General features: G+C 51.7%; 1 protein-coding gene across 3 annotated transcripts in view; it reads right to left on the reverse strand.

Moving 5' to 3' along the window:
• Positions 1-14645, reverse strand: part of ADCY2 (adenylate cyclase 2) — a 409046-nt gene that overhangs the window by 375734 nt on the left and 18667 nt on the right. For all 3 annotated transcript variants that reach the window (XM_032337793.1, XM_032337794.1, XM_032337795.1), the window contains exon 2: positions 10566-10763. In XM_032337793.1, coding sequence (XP_032193684.1) covers positions 10566-10763 — 198 coding nt within the window. The remainder of the gene's footprint in view (positions 1-10565; positions 10764-14645) is intronic.

Consider the following 14645-nt stretch of genomic DNA (forward strand, 5'->3'; position numbering starts at 1 on the left):
GGGTTAAATTGTGCGCCCATGCCGAGAGAGAGGGAGAGAAAGAAAGAGAAAAGGAAAGGGGAAAAAAAAAAAAGCTATGTTGAAGTCCTAACCCCAGTACCCCAGAATGTGGGCTTATCTGGAAACGGGGTCCACTGCAGATGTAACTGGTGAAGCTGAGGTCATACAGGAGTAGGCTAGCCCCCAGGATGACCAACGTCCCTACAGCAAAACAGCAGCATGAAGACAGACGGACCCGGGGGGGGGGGGGGGAACCACGTGAGGACAGAGGCAGAGACTGGCTATGTAACGGCAATCAGAGGGATGCCCCTGATGGCCAGCCTACCACGAGAAGCTGGCAAGACGCGAGGAAGAGCTCTCCTCTGATGTCAGAGCGAGCGTGGCCCTGCCACACCTTGATTTCGGACCTGTGGCCTCTAGAACTGGAGGGCGAGACAGGTGTACTATCCCAAGCCACTCGGTCCGTGGTACCTGAGACACTGATACGGCACCGAACTCTGCAAACTGCCCCAAGCTGCACGTTCCCTGGGGACCGAAGTCAGCTCACCCTTCCTGGCGAATGTCTTCTCCTTAATGCTCTGGAGAGTTCCAGGGGACACCCTTGCACGTGGGCTACAAGCTTTACAGCAGCCACAAGGAGCCATGACTCCCAAGTGCATTCTGGAGGGTGATAGCCAGTCCTGGCAGCTGTGGCTCTCACGGAGGGAAGGGCATCTGGGCACACCCCGGAAGCAGAGAGAAATGCCCCTATTTTATGGTGGTGAAGCTGAGATGCGGAAATGATTAGAAACTCCATTCTGAGGTCATAACGTCTAAAAAAAAAATGATGTGAATCTCGGGGAAATGTTTTATTCTTGCTATCATCCCCAGCAAGGAACACAAACCTTTGGACTGAAAAACCTAGAGGAAAGACTCCATTGGGCCAGAGCAGGGCTTGAAAATACTAAATAGATCATCTTTAGGTAGAAATGGATCCTTCCTCCTCTCTCCTCCCCCCTCCCCCTCCCCCCTGCTCCTCAGCCAGCACATCATCAACCTTTCCCAGCGCGACTGGTACCCTGCTTGCCCCGTGCATCCACCACCCTGGCTGCTGGGCTGGGGGTTAGAAACAGAGAGATCCACAAAGCCCCAGGCGGAGGGGGCTGGTGACCCAGCGGACAAGACACACAGTCCATCAGTACCTGGAGGACCTGAAAATACTTCAGTCCCCTCTACAAATAAGAAAATTACATTCAGAAGATAAACACACACACACACACACACACACACACACACACACACAGTCATAAAGCACTAGAAATATGGAATGAAAGGAAAAATCTCACGCTGATGATGGAAAATACAGTATTCACCTGTTTGCCCCAATTATTTGTTCATCCCGAATCTAAAAGTTTACTGTAGAGTCTCCATGCAGACCTCTTACTTGGGCTGGGGGTACACACCTCGCTCCCTCCTTGAGTCGGGTGAGGACAGGATTACTGGCTGAGAAGAGGAAATCTGACATACTGCATGCTGGGGAAGCTAAGTGAGGTGTTGCTAAGCAACTCTTAATAGGAAATAATTTAAACTCTGGATTTATTTTCTCCTGAGAACTTGCTGCTCTGGCCTGGAGTCCAGAATTCACTCCCCGCCGTGCTGGCAGCGCCCCAGCAGGCACGCATGGGCCCGCACACGGCCCCCACCTGACACGGACAGGTTGCGTGACGCACAGGTCCCCGCGTTCCTCTGGATCTAACAATCACGTCCCACTTGATTACAAGTGCAAGGTAGCTGGCGTTCCATTACAAACACAACCTCTCCCGAAGTCATTCACAAACACTGAACGCGGCAAGCTCTCACACAGCCAACAGCCAAGGTGTCTCCATTTAAACCGAGTCAGTAGCAGATGTTCTGGAAGTCCACAGAACATTCTTCCTGCCTCTTAAAATTCCAGCTCTTTCACGAAAACACGACAAATTCCAGATTGCAGTCATGACTTCTTTCAACGTCACGATGACTTCTCCAGGTGGTGCTTCCAGATGCCCTGAGCTCTACACACAGCGCCGGCCTCCTCGTGACGGTGGCCACCCCCCACCCCACCAACCAGGAGCACGAGAGCCATCCTACGCAGACTTCAAATAAGGTCACAGATGGAACCCAGAGCCCGTGCAGCTCAGGGGAAACTGTCCCAGGCTGGACGGGGCTCTGAGCCCTGAGCTGGCATCCTGGCAAATGCCCTCCCAGGGCCCTTGGAGTTGGAGGGTTTTCATAAAAGGAGGAAAGGGCCTCTGTGCAGGTACACAGGGACTAAGAATGGACCAGAAGAGGAAACCAGCAGAAAGAAGTGAAATTACAAGGAATCTATAAGGAAGCAATGTTAACCTCAGCATAAAAGCAGTCACTAATTCCCAGACGATAACACTGGCTCATATATGCACATGGACATTTACTCCTCGAGTCAAGTATGTCCCATTTCTCTTGTTGATTCCTCTGAGGAATGAGACACCTACGCTCTTCAACAGGGAGTATCTGCTGACAACTTGAAACAATGATCTGATCAACTTTATGGCATCTCTAAGTACCGACTTCCTCTCTATGAGGTTTTTCCAAATAACATTTAACCCCAAAAGGGGTTCAGACAGAACAATTCAGAATTTCCAAATATGTCCCTTCCTCATCACAATCATCCTGTGATTTGCCGAGGCAGGACAGGAAACACCCACCTTCCCAATAGCAAGGAGCACAGAACCATGACGCACGGTGATCCTGGTGCCAGAATGCTACCTTCAGATTCTGTCTGTCTGTCTGTCTGCTGTGTGACTTTGGGCAGGATGCTTAACCTCTCTGGGTGCTCACGTTCTCACCTGCAAATTGCAAGCAATAACGGTACTTACTTCAGAGGGGGGTAGAGATCAAATAAGTTATGGATAAAGTCACTGACTGCTGCCCGGCACAGGGAAGAAGTTATTTTCTATCATTATGAAAGCGGAGGAGGCGAGCCGACAGGCAGGGGACATGTATGTGCGTTCAGTATCTGCACGACTCTCTGCACTGGGATCCCCACACAGGCGACCCCGGCTGCATGCTGGGAACGGAGCCCTCAACAAACATGTTCCCAAGACCGCTCGGTCTGTGAAATGTACAGTGATGTGGCGCGAGTGGGGGAGATATTCCAGAAATGCAGAAATGAGAAGGGCAGTGCGTGCTTCATCTCCAGACACGAGTCTAATTAAAATGCCCATCTTCAGGACCCAGGTCTGTGCTCCTCAAAGAAAAGCACAGGAGGAGAAAGGACGAGGCAGAGAGACTGTTGTGCAACCCCAGCAGAATGGTCTATTCAGGCAAGGTCAGGGCTCTAGCTGGGGACACCCAGAGAGGGTTGCGGTAAGTTCCCAGAGCACGGCACAGCCAGGGTGATGGTCCCCTCACTCCGGCTGGGAACAAACAGTAGGGAGAAGACAGAAACGCCACCTCCGCACACCCGCCAGAAATGTGCAGGATCTGAAAACACCTACACTTCAGGCTAGGTCCAGTGGCGATGTGCTTCCTTAAAATTCCCATTTTGTCAGTACATCCTCTGCCATTAAAACAATACATCGTTAGAAAATCCCTCATCTTTTGCTGCTATAAGGAGACAATTATTGGCGTAACATTTTCATTCTTCTCAGGTGTGTCCTTTTCCATAGTGAGTGTACAATGCCCCTAAGAAGCCTCACTGGCGCACAAAAGCTTAGAGATGGGAGCTTCGTTCCGGTCCTGAGGTGCGATCTCCCCGAGCTGGATTTCTCTTTCCGTTCACATGCTACTGGGTCTCCCGGATGGTAATAAAATTCTTTAGCAGCATTCCAAGGGACTGCACTGGAGGAAAAGCAAACCAATTCTCGCAGCCTACGAGAAGCCACTCTTTCTGATCATTTGTCCTGCTTTCAGTAAAAATAAAAAAAAACAGATGTTTGCACACTGATGTCCTACTTTTGTAAGCAAACACGCGGGCACGCACTGAATGTCTGGTGTCCTTTTAAGTAATGCGACCAAGGAGCGGTCTTCTTCCTGGAGCAAATTACTAGCCTTTCAAGTTGGTGGCAATTTAACAAATCTATACAATGACTTCAGCATGGTCCCTGTGCCAAGGCTGCCATGGGGCTGTCAGGAATGGAAGCCCTCATTTAACTCTATTCAGTGAGCTGTTGGGATGGGGGGGGCAGGAAACCGGAGACAAATGCAAATGCGATTCAGCTGTCTTGTCCTCACTTAGCCAAGCCGGGCGTCTGTCTGCCTAGGAGCCAGCCATGTGGGGGACCGCCCTCCTGCCACCTTCTCAACGATATTCTCGTCCAGGAGGGAGGCTCCTAAGTCAGGGCTGTCAGCGGAGGTGAAATGCATTCATTCTTGCCAGAAATTCATTACATAAAACATCTAAAAGCTTGGGTTTCACCAAGTAAACCAAAGCACTAGGAAAACGCATCAGGCAAAACCTCTTGATGTCATTAATGCGGGAGCCCAAAAGAAGCACTTCCGTGATTCCGACGGGCAGAGGTGTTCCTAGCTAAGGCACGAACAGTCGTTCGTGATGCTGTTTACACGGCTACGCGATTGTCAGATAAAGTTCTCTTTGTGTTTGTGAGTGGGTTTGTTTTAGCAGGATATTCACACGCTGGAATGTACCTAATTCCCGACACGCTGGGTTCCAGCGCATCCGTTTGAGTCCGTGGTGGATGTGCAGACTCTGTGTCAGCCGACATCAAAGCGGTTAGGGGACTCCAAGAAGGGTGAGCAGACACCTGAGCACCAGGCCACGCAGGACGGAGGTGGCTTCTTGCTACCCACAGAGGGAGCAGTGCATCTTCCCGTGAAATCAGAGCCATCATGAGTTGAGCTGCATCCCCCAAAAAGGGTATTTTCAAGTCCTACCCTCCAGCCCTGTACCTGTGAGTATGATCATACTTGGAAACAGGGTCTTGGCAGTTGCCAGCAGTTGAGGACGGCATCACCACGAGAAGCCCTACGTCCAGTACGATGGATGGGTGTCCTTACAAGAAGAGAAGGGACACACGGACAAGAATGGAGTGTGACTGAGCGGTATGTCTACACGCCCAGGAACGCCAAGGACTGCCAGAAGCCGCATGTGGCTGGAAGAGGCAGGAAGCGTCCTCCCCTGGAACCTGCAGAGGGAGAATGGTTTTGCCCATACCTCGATGTCAGACTTCCGGCCCTAAAGCCCGGAGACACTCTCTGTGAACCTCACTAAGCCTCTTCCTCTGGAGCTGACCTCTCAGGAAGGCCCGTGTCCCAGAGGCTCTGGCACAGGGACAGAGGGACCACAGCTACGCTACGAAACTGCACAGGCATGTGCTGAAGAGGGAGCGATCCGCCCCATACTCGTGGCCACTGGTTTCTTAAAAAAAAAAAAAAGAAAGGCTCCCACTTCGCCTAACAGAACAGAGAAAACAAATCTCTTATATAAGCCTCCACGAACATTCGGTTCAACACTGCTCCAGTATTTGTAAACCACTCGGGAAAATAAGACGGGAAATAAGACGGGAAACAGCAACAGCACTGCCCTTCTCGCCTACCAGCTTACCAATGGGAAAGCCGGAGCCCGGCGCAGGGCGTGCTGGCAAACCGGCCCGCGCCAGAGGCGCGCGCACGGGTCTTCCATCTAAAACACAGTGAAGCAACCAGAGCACAGACCCAGCGATGTCCCGCCGATTTCCCTCGGAGTTGCTGGAACCACCAAGAACAGACCGTCTTTCAGTCCTTTTCATCCAGGAGGCAGCTGCGTGGGACAAACGTCCATGGGCGGGCAGCCAGCAGCACGGGTGGAAGAGGACAAGGAGAGAGGCCTGACCGGATGGAAGACAACGTCAAAGAAGGTGGGCAGGGAGACTCGTGCCCCGTCGGGGCTGGAGGGCACACTGCCGCAGGCCTCCTCTCTTCCCTTCTGCGGGATTCCCCACACCTCCGTCCACACCGCGCCACTGACCCTCCTGGGTGCCCGCCACCCTCTGCCCCCCGGACCTCCTCAGGCCGGATGCTGCCCAATCAGTCCTCGTGCCTGATCAAGACAGACCACCCGTGGCACGACTCCTCCTCCTCAGGCTGGCTAAAAGGCATCACTGAGGCAGGACACTGGACCACGCCAGGGTGTCTCCGACCTGGCGCCCCTGACATGGGGGCTGGAGGAGGACTTCCGGTGGGAGCTGCCCTGCTCTCTGCAGCAGGACGTCCAGCAACCACGCTGGCTGCTCCCCACTGATGACAGCAGGACGGCCCCAGCAGGTGGACCATCGGGTTTGTTTCTAGACGTGGGCTACCGTCCCGTCTAGACATGACATGGCTCCCAGCAGAGGAGCCCTGTGTCCCGGGAGGGAGGCCTCTGGCGTCAGGTAAAATGCTCCCCAGTGCGCCAGCCGCTCAGCTGTGAGCAAGGTCCTTGTCACCCTGCGTCTTTGTTTCTTGTAAAGCAGGGGTGTGACAGTGCCCCCTCAGGGAGCCACGCGGGGATCGGTGAGGGTCTGGCAGGAAGGGCACACAGGGCAGGGCCTGGGCCCGTCCTCACAACTGCATGCGAGCCGGGGGTATTCTGAGCTCGACCCTGGAGACGCTGATGACGAGGCTCTATGTTCGGATCATCTGGGCGGAGAAGGGACATCTCACCAGGAGAGAGGCCTTGCCCTTTGCCCTGGGCTCCAGCATCTCTCTAGCCCCGGAAGGTCTCCATGGCCCGCGGGCTTGGGCCAGCAGAGTCTACACATGATCCGGGCAGGGGCGTCCTCGGGGCCACGCGGGGTCAGTGGTGTCTAAAAGGGCTGCAGGCTGGGGCTCTCGGATGCAGCACCAGGCTGGAGGCTGAAGTCAGCCCTGCCAGGTGCAGGAGACCAAGTCCCAGCAAAACCCCCAGACACAGAGGCTCAGCCCGGATGCCCCAGTTGGTGATACTCGGTGTCTCATGGGACGCTGAGCAGCTGAGGGCAGTGCCATCCATGACTCCGCAGGCAGAGGACATGAAGCTCAGGACGTGGTAGTTTTCCTGGACGCTTCCCTTGGCTGATGTCGATCTGTCCTCGTTCCTTGACACGAACCACAACTATGACAGCCTGCCCTGAGTTCTGGGAGTCCCTCCAACAAGTCAGTAAACCCCAGGGCAGTGGGGGTCAGCAGGGAGTGGCCCCGTGGGGACTGTGCCTTCCGTCTATGCAGGCTCACTCCCGCACCTCCTCGAGGCAGGACGGTGAACTCACCCCTGCACGTGGGAGCCCTCCCTTGAGCACTCCTCCTCCTCCGGCACAGAGAACCTCCCGCCATGCTCCGTGAAGGCTAGTGCTCCCTGAGGGGCCAACATCGGCGGTGCTGGTATTGACAGAGGCAAGGCTTTGGGTAACGGGACCGAATAATTTCATTTTAAATCACTGCACTGAATGTTTGAGGCAGGATTTCAAACCCCAGAGAAGGCATGGCCCAAGTGTCCCTCTCCTGGCAAGGCGTGTGAGAGGGAGACACATGACCAAGACCCCAGCTTAGGCACAGTGGCCAAAAGAGAGCTGCGACCCCCGGGCCTGGCTGGGGCCTTTCCCGAGCTTGGACCAGACACGGCTGTGCTGCAGGCCACGAGCTGGGCCATGCCGGCAGGGCCCAGGCTCCACATAGAAGCTAACTCTGCCCAGCGCCCGGGAGGCACAGGAAGGCAGCCAGAGCCCAGGGCCAGCGGGGCAGGGCAGGGGGAGGATCACGTGGGGAGGAGGAAGTGAGACCATCCCGACTCAGCAGGAGCCTGGAAACAAGAACATCCAAGCACAAAAAGAACCAACCCTGAGACATGTAACCCGCGAACTGGGCGCCTGGGAGATGGATCACTGAGGAAACAGAGGGAAGATACTCCAAGAGATTTGTTTTTTAAAGCAGGTGGACGGCAGCAGTAAAACCGAATGAAGGCCAAAAAGCCAAAAGGTAAAAGCAGAACAAGTGGACCCGAAAACAAAAAAAGAAGACAAAAATCCGACAACAAATCTGGAGAAGAACTAGAGCCGCACATTTACAGAAACACGGAGCGAGCCCGCTCTCGGCAGAGCGCTCGAAGACAGGCACGCCACCCCCGGACGTGTCTGTCCTAGAACGGGGGGACGGTCACTCATCACACGTGCGATGAACACCTGCAGCAGGGTCAGGGGTGTCGCCAGGTCGGGGGCACCAGGAGGCGGGGAAGGCTGCTCTGACAAGGTCTACAGGGTCACATGGGAGCCACAGAACACGTGGGAGCAGAACCTTCCAGAGCCGCCGCAGGTCCTCCTTGGTCCTCCTCCTGACTATAGGTTCTACTAAAATTGTAATCGAGAAAACAGGAAACCTGACGGGTGAAGTTACAGATGCTGCAGTTGGAAACTAGGGTTCTGCATGACAAGTCCTGGGGGATACAATTAGAAAACACAATGCATGCAAATGGATGGACTCAAGGACTAGAAAGGGAGAAAAAGATTCTCTTGAATTATCTTAAGATGATAACAGTGTCTGTATAGATAAACTGAGACCCTCAGATTGATTAACAGAGCTAGTAAGAATTCACTGAGATTGCTGAATACAGGTTATCATAAAAATCAACAGTATTCCTATGCGTCAACATTGACCAAATAGAAAAGGTAATTAGAAAAAAAAAATCCCTTTTATAAAGCAACAACAAAAACAGTTAGGTATCTAAGAACAAGTCCAAGTAAAATGACTGCATCAAAATGATTTGATGCAGAAAAAAAAAAAGTGTTCAGACATAAAAGAAAATCGTACTTATTGGACAGACATACCACATCATTCCATGGAAAGTCTCAATACAATAGGATAGCAAATCTCTGGGTGCTTTTATAGCCTTTTATTATTTTCTAGACACTTCATATCATTCAAAGCAAAAACTTAGAAATCTCATATTATTAACATATTATATAACTGTATATGTATTATACAATTATATTATAATTTATATTATAAATATATCACATATTATAAATGTATTACAATATATTTTATGTTATATAATATATTAAGATAAAACTCCAGATCTCAACAGGAGTTTTCACTGGACATGATGAGCTGATTCTGTGATTCACATGGAAAAACACGCTCAGAGAACTCGGAACAAAAGGAAAACTAAAGAACAAACAGAGGATCCTTCCCTTCCAGACAGTGAGGCCTCTCATAAAGTCACACTGTTAAAGGAGGTGGCGTTGGTGCACACCCAGGCCGCTGGGTGGGTCCCACTGTTGGCGGGCACCCCGGTTCTGTCCCATGTGCACGTGAGGCCAGAGCACGGCGTGCAAACAGAGGGGAGGTGGGGCCAGGAAGCTGCTGGGAGCCTGGGATGCATACCCAGCCCTGCCAGGGCCCTGAAGGGGACAGTGATGGAGACACTGGCCTGGGAGCCTCCCTGACCAGGGGAGCAGCAGAAAGGGACAGCAGCACCACCATCTCTTGCATCCACAACAGTGTCCTTCGGAGCCAGAGAGACCAAGTGTTGTTGACTTAGTCCAAGCCTCTCCCTTTGCAAGAGAAACTGAGGCCAAAACGGGATGATGGCTTGGCTGAGGCCATGAGGCAGAACCTGTCACACTTCCTAACAGAACCTGCTGGAAACCTCACCCAGGGCTCTCTCCAACAATGGCAGAGTGGCGACGCTCTCCCCCGGCCCTGGTATTTGAGCCCCTCTGTCCGCTGCCCTCTTGAATCTCTCCTCTCCTCTGGCCTCGACAGGAATTCTCCCTACTGGTGTCTTGGTCTCCTAATGCTTTCTCCTCTACCCACTTCTGGCCCCTGTTCCTTTCCTACTCACCCCTCACTCTGATGTCCGACCAACGCTGTGACAGCCCGCTCAGTGCCCAATGCACTCTCTTCCTGGATGGCTGCAGAACCTCGAGGCTTTGATTACGAGCTCAAAGCTGGCAGCTTGTATACCATGCCTGCAGCCCAGCCCTGCCCCGGAGACAACCCAGGGCTTCCTCAGGCAGTCCAGAGTGTGCATCCACGTGGCAGCACACAGTGGTGAGTCCTAAAGAGCTAACAGCCTCCAGGTGGCGACTTCCTGAGCCAAAAACCTCCCAGGGTCAACATGAAGAACCATGGGTTTCCAGGAGGTGCATGAAACCATCCTACTGATATGACGAAATCAGACTGATGTAAAATCAGTGTCAGAGAAGCCGGTACGTAAGGAGGAATATCTGGTAATGGACAAAGACTCCAAGGCAAAAACCAGTGTCTGAGACTGACAGGTACGGCTCTGATCCCAGACGGATCCTGGAATAACAGAGAACTCAGAAACCAGGACACCATGCAGCCAAGTGCAGCACGAGGAGTACAGCTGGACCCTGCCATCTCAACCAAGTGACAAGGGAGACCCAGGCCCGCACCCTGGCCGCTGGCAGATCTGAGAAGTCCAAGCGGGTTTGGACTGACTTCAGCCATGAAGCCACACTAACGTGGCTAATTCGAAAGACCTTCTTCTCAGCCACAGGTCTCCTGTTTCCAGTTTAGGGTCAGGTTTGCAGAACCAAGTATGTCATCAATCAAAGCAAATAAAGGAAACACAAAAAAGCATTTTAACACCATACCTGGTCCCAGGGAGAGACGGTGCCTCCAAAGCACATGAACAGGTACCCCATGGCCACGAGACACAGCCATATCACCAAGGAAAAAAGACGGAGCAGCTTCTTAAACACGGACTCGATGCACACGAGGATGAATATCGCGAAGAAAATCGCCAGGGCTGTCGGGACCGTTATTAAAAATGCCACGTGGTCTTCGACTTCCTAAGAGGAAGGAAAATATTGCAAAGGCACAATTTAGCAACATGTGATACCCACAGTTCATGTCCTCAAATGTCATCAACATGAATCAATGTCAAATAGATCGAGCTGTAAAAATTATTCCAGAAGTAGAAGGGTCTGAACATCTGAAAATTTAAATTTCCCATTAAATCACTATGTTTCTCTATAGAAATAACCCAGTATTGTATATTTAAATTATGCAAAACAGCAACACCGTCAAATTTAGATTTTCCCTGATAAATGGAGAAATGGATTTTATTCAAAAGTGAGCGTAAGAATATTTACTATCAGGGTAAAAATAAGACCAGCAACTTCACTGCCTGAATCAGAGGACCAGAAATGCCCTTGCCTTAGAAAATTAAGGCTTCCAAATGGGTTTGAAATGTTTTATTTAAAAATCTAAAAATGGTCTGAGTCTCTCAAGTGATGAGCTTTTATTTTAATGCATGACAATTAATGTTTTAACAGGATCGCAGGTTAAGAGAAAAGGGTCAGAAAGTACTAAGTATAGGCATGAGAAAGCAGGAAACACTTAGAAGAATGTGCCGTTTTGCTGGCGGACCTCCCCACTGGTCCGGTGCTCCAGCGGCAAAAAGAAAATGAGCAAGCAGCACTCGCCCCCGCCGCATTTCCTGAGGTCCACTTCTGCACAGTAAGGCTCCGTTTCCCTCCATCCCTTTCTAGCCCCACACGCACTAAAGGAACACTATTTCCATTCTATGCAATGTCCGCTCAGTGCGGCAGACGTGGTGCTTCCTCGCGTTACCATGGCATGGATTCAGCCTGTCGCTTTGGCAAAGCACGAGGCCACGCACAGCACTCCCTGTGGGCTGGAAGCCCCCGAAGGTCTCCATCCCTCATCTGAACACGGGGAGCTACCGACGCACCTCAATCCAAGAACCCAGACGGGCAGAACCCTAAGAACTTCCCGGGGGGCTTCAGAAGAGCAGAGACGGTGAGATCCGGGATTTGTGGGGCGCTTCTTTCAAATCCCAGAGCCCGGCGAGCTCTTCCCCTGTGCCCGCGGGTACGGGGCTCACGCCATGCCATCGGCAGCTCCAGCTCCGGCCTCCCCCGATACCAAACCCCTAACCCCGGGGACACGGGGAGGCACAGCAGATCCGCCAAATGGCTCCCAGACTCCGAATTAACATCGAGGCAAGGAAAGGGCCCTGAGCCCGCCCGCAGGGCTCAGCTGACCGCGCTTCCCCTTCTCCGCCACCATCACACACGCCTCCAGATGCCTGGGGAAGAGACAGCCACCACGGCGACCGCAACACAGAACAACACACAACCTCGTCATGTACTTACCACACCCCCGTGGGGGGCATGGTGTCTGCACGATTCCACAGGTGAGGAAAAAGAAACCCCAAGAACGGAAATGAGTCTCCACGGCTGGTGCAGCTGGGGAGGGGGGCAGGGGGGCGACTGGGGTCCCCGCAGCAGATGGCGAGCGAGACCAAGGGGCCGAAGGCATGTGCCTTTCCAGAGCTGGCGGGAGACAGGAGGAGCCAGTGGGGAGTTCTCACTCCCCCGCCACGGCTGTCTTCGCCCCTGATCAGGTGCCGAGTTGCACCCACACCCTCGGCCACACCGCAATGAGGGCAAAGGGTCTCGGCGGTGCCACAGCGGCGAGGGCTCCCCACGCTGCAACCCCACAAATAAATGGGCTCGGGGTCGTGACCGCATGTCCTCTGGGGACATCCAGCCTGAGATCCCCACCACCTGCTACACGCACGGAGCCGGGAAATCTCACTTAATGTTAAACTGCCCCTAAAGGACTGAACTGTGGACACAGAGCTCGCCCCTAGGTCGCCGGGACGGCCGTTGTCCTGCATGACCGGTCACTTACTCCATCAACCCTGTCTGGGGAGAAACAATCGTCGACTTCATTGGCCCTTGTGTCTCCAGAGAGACTGAAAATGATGTGAAAATAGGCATGACTGTGAAGCGAAACTTAGCACGTGAAGCCACGGAAAGGATCGGAAAGCGGCGGGAAGCGCATCGCCTGGCTTCTCCCTGCCCCTGTCTCGGAGCGGCTCTAACGGGAAGCAAGACAAAGATGGGACAAGGTCCCATCATGCTGGCTCCAGGACAGATACACCGGATACCGTTTCGGGTCTTAAATACTGGAGTCTCTATCACATATACTTTTTTTTTTCTTTAATTTCGGGGTCCCCATCGCCAAGAAGTGCCTTGTCTGGGCTAAAGGTGACTTCCCCATGCAGCACAGCAGACACAGTGTCTGGGTCCCCTAGTACTTCTAAGAGTCCACAAATGTGTTTTAATGTCTTTTAAAATCAAAACAAAAAAACATAAGCTCTTGGGGTCAAAAGGCACACACATGTTGATGCTAACACAGCTGTAAACTATAATTCTGAGTCCATCTTGAGGGAGGAAAGAGACTTCCATGGCTCCTAAGTCACACGCCACGATCCCTGGGAGCCGATGTGGTGTCCCAGGGGCAGATGCGCGACCGGAGGAGCTGGACCCTGCATGGTGGAGGACCTCTCGCTTCACCCGCGTCCCCCAGCCTCGGGGGGGCAAGCCGGGCTCCCAGCTGGCCCGGGGCTTCAGCCTGACCCGCTGCTGCTCCCGAGGCTGCTGGCCCCAAACACTGCCCAACCCGAGCCCACGGGAGAGTCCGGCTCTTCTGAAAGAGGGCAGCCAGCAGCTGAGTCTGCATTTGCCTTTGGAACTCAAACTCCAAACAAGTTTTAATAAGGACTTCTCCACAAAATAGCATCTTTTATAGGGCATCAAGAAAAAAAAAACAGTAGAGCATTCATTAAAGAGTGTATAAGCTTACGAGCCACAATCCTTCCCAGTCTTGCTGCTGGCATCATGTGTCTCCCCCGACCAGGGGAAGTAAATGAAATCAGGAAGGCCCGCCGTGCCTGCACCGCAAGCTTCCTTCTCTGCCCTGGTCCACTCCCAGCGGACAGGACCACGGACAAAGCCACAGAGGCACACCCCGTGGCTGTTTTCTTCGGAGCTACTTCAGTTTTCAAAATTTGTAGCATAAAACAAACAGCATAGCTTAAAATAAAATGAACTAAAACATTAAAAACACTGTCAATCTCAATGAAATCTGTTTATGCAGCCCAACCCCACCTCCCTTGGTGGAAACAAAACTTCACCATACAACACAAACTACATGAAACATATGAAAATGCCTTTATTAGTAGTACTCAAATGCCTTTAAAACATGCTTTAAATAGAAAAAAAAAATTCTTCAAATGACACAAACTAAGTGAAATGTAGAAAAATGCCCTTATTGCTACTAAAATGTATTCAAATGCCTTTAAAAATGTTTTTTAAAAATACCTTACAATGCAAAAAAAAAAAACCCTTACAATGCAAACTAAATGAAATGTATGAAAATGCCTTTTCATAGGGAGATCGTGAGCATGGCATCATCTATGTAATGATAACGGGTTCCTCTTGCTTGTTCCCTTGGAACATCTTATCCTTTCCTTTTCAATGCATTTTCTAGTAATTTTGGAGGGCTTCTAATTGCGAGGCCTATTAAGTACCCATCGCTTTCAAGTGTTCTGTGACAGCTCTTTGGTTTCTTAGAGGCTTTTCCATAGAGCAACAGATTATATTTTCATTCTTTTCTATGTGCATTTTTTCTTTTTCTTTTCTTCCTTTCTTCTTCTTCTTTTTTTTTTTTTTTTTTTTTTGTTAATCAGTACTACTTTTCATTTATATGGTAAAGGACAGTCTCGTGCAAAACACTGCTTTTCTATTAAAAAATACTTTGAATTCCAACGGACTGAAGGTAGGTCCCATCTCCACTTACTTCCGTGTGACTCGGGTTGAGCACTGAGCTTCCCTAAACCTGTCTCTTCATGTAAAAAG

The sequence above is a fragment of the Mustela erminea genome, chromosome 3 (genome assembly GCF_009829155.1).
Source record: "Mustela erminea isolate mMusErm1 chromosome 3, mMusErm1.Pri, whole genome shotgun sequence".
NCBI lineage: Eukaryota > Metazoa > Chordata > Mammalia > Carnivora > Mustelidae > Mustela > Mustela erminea.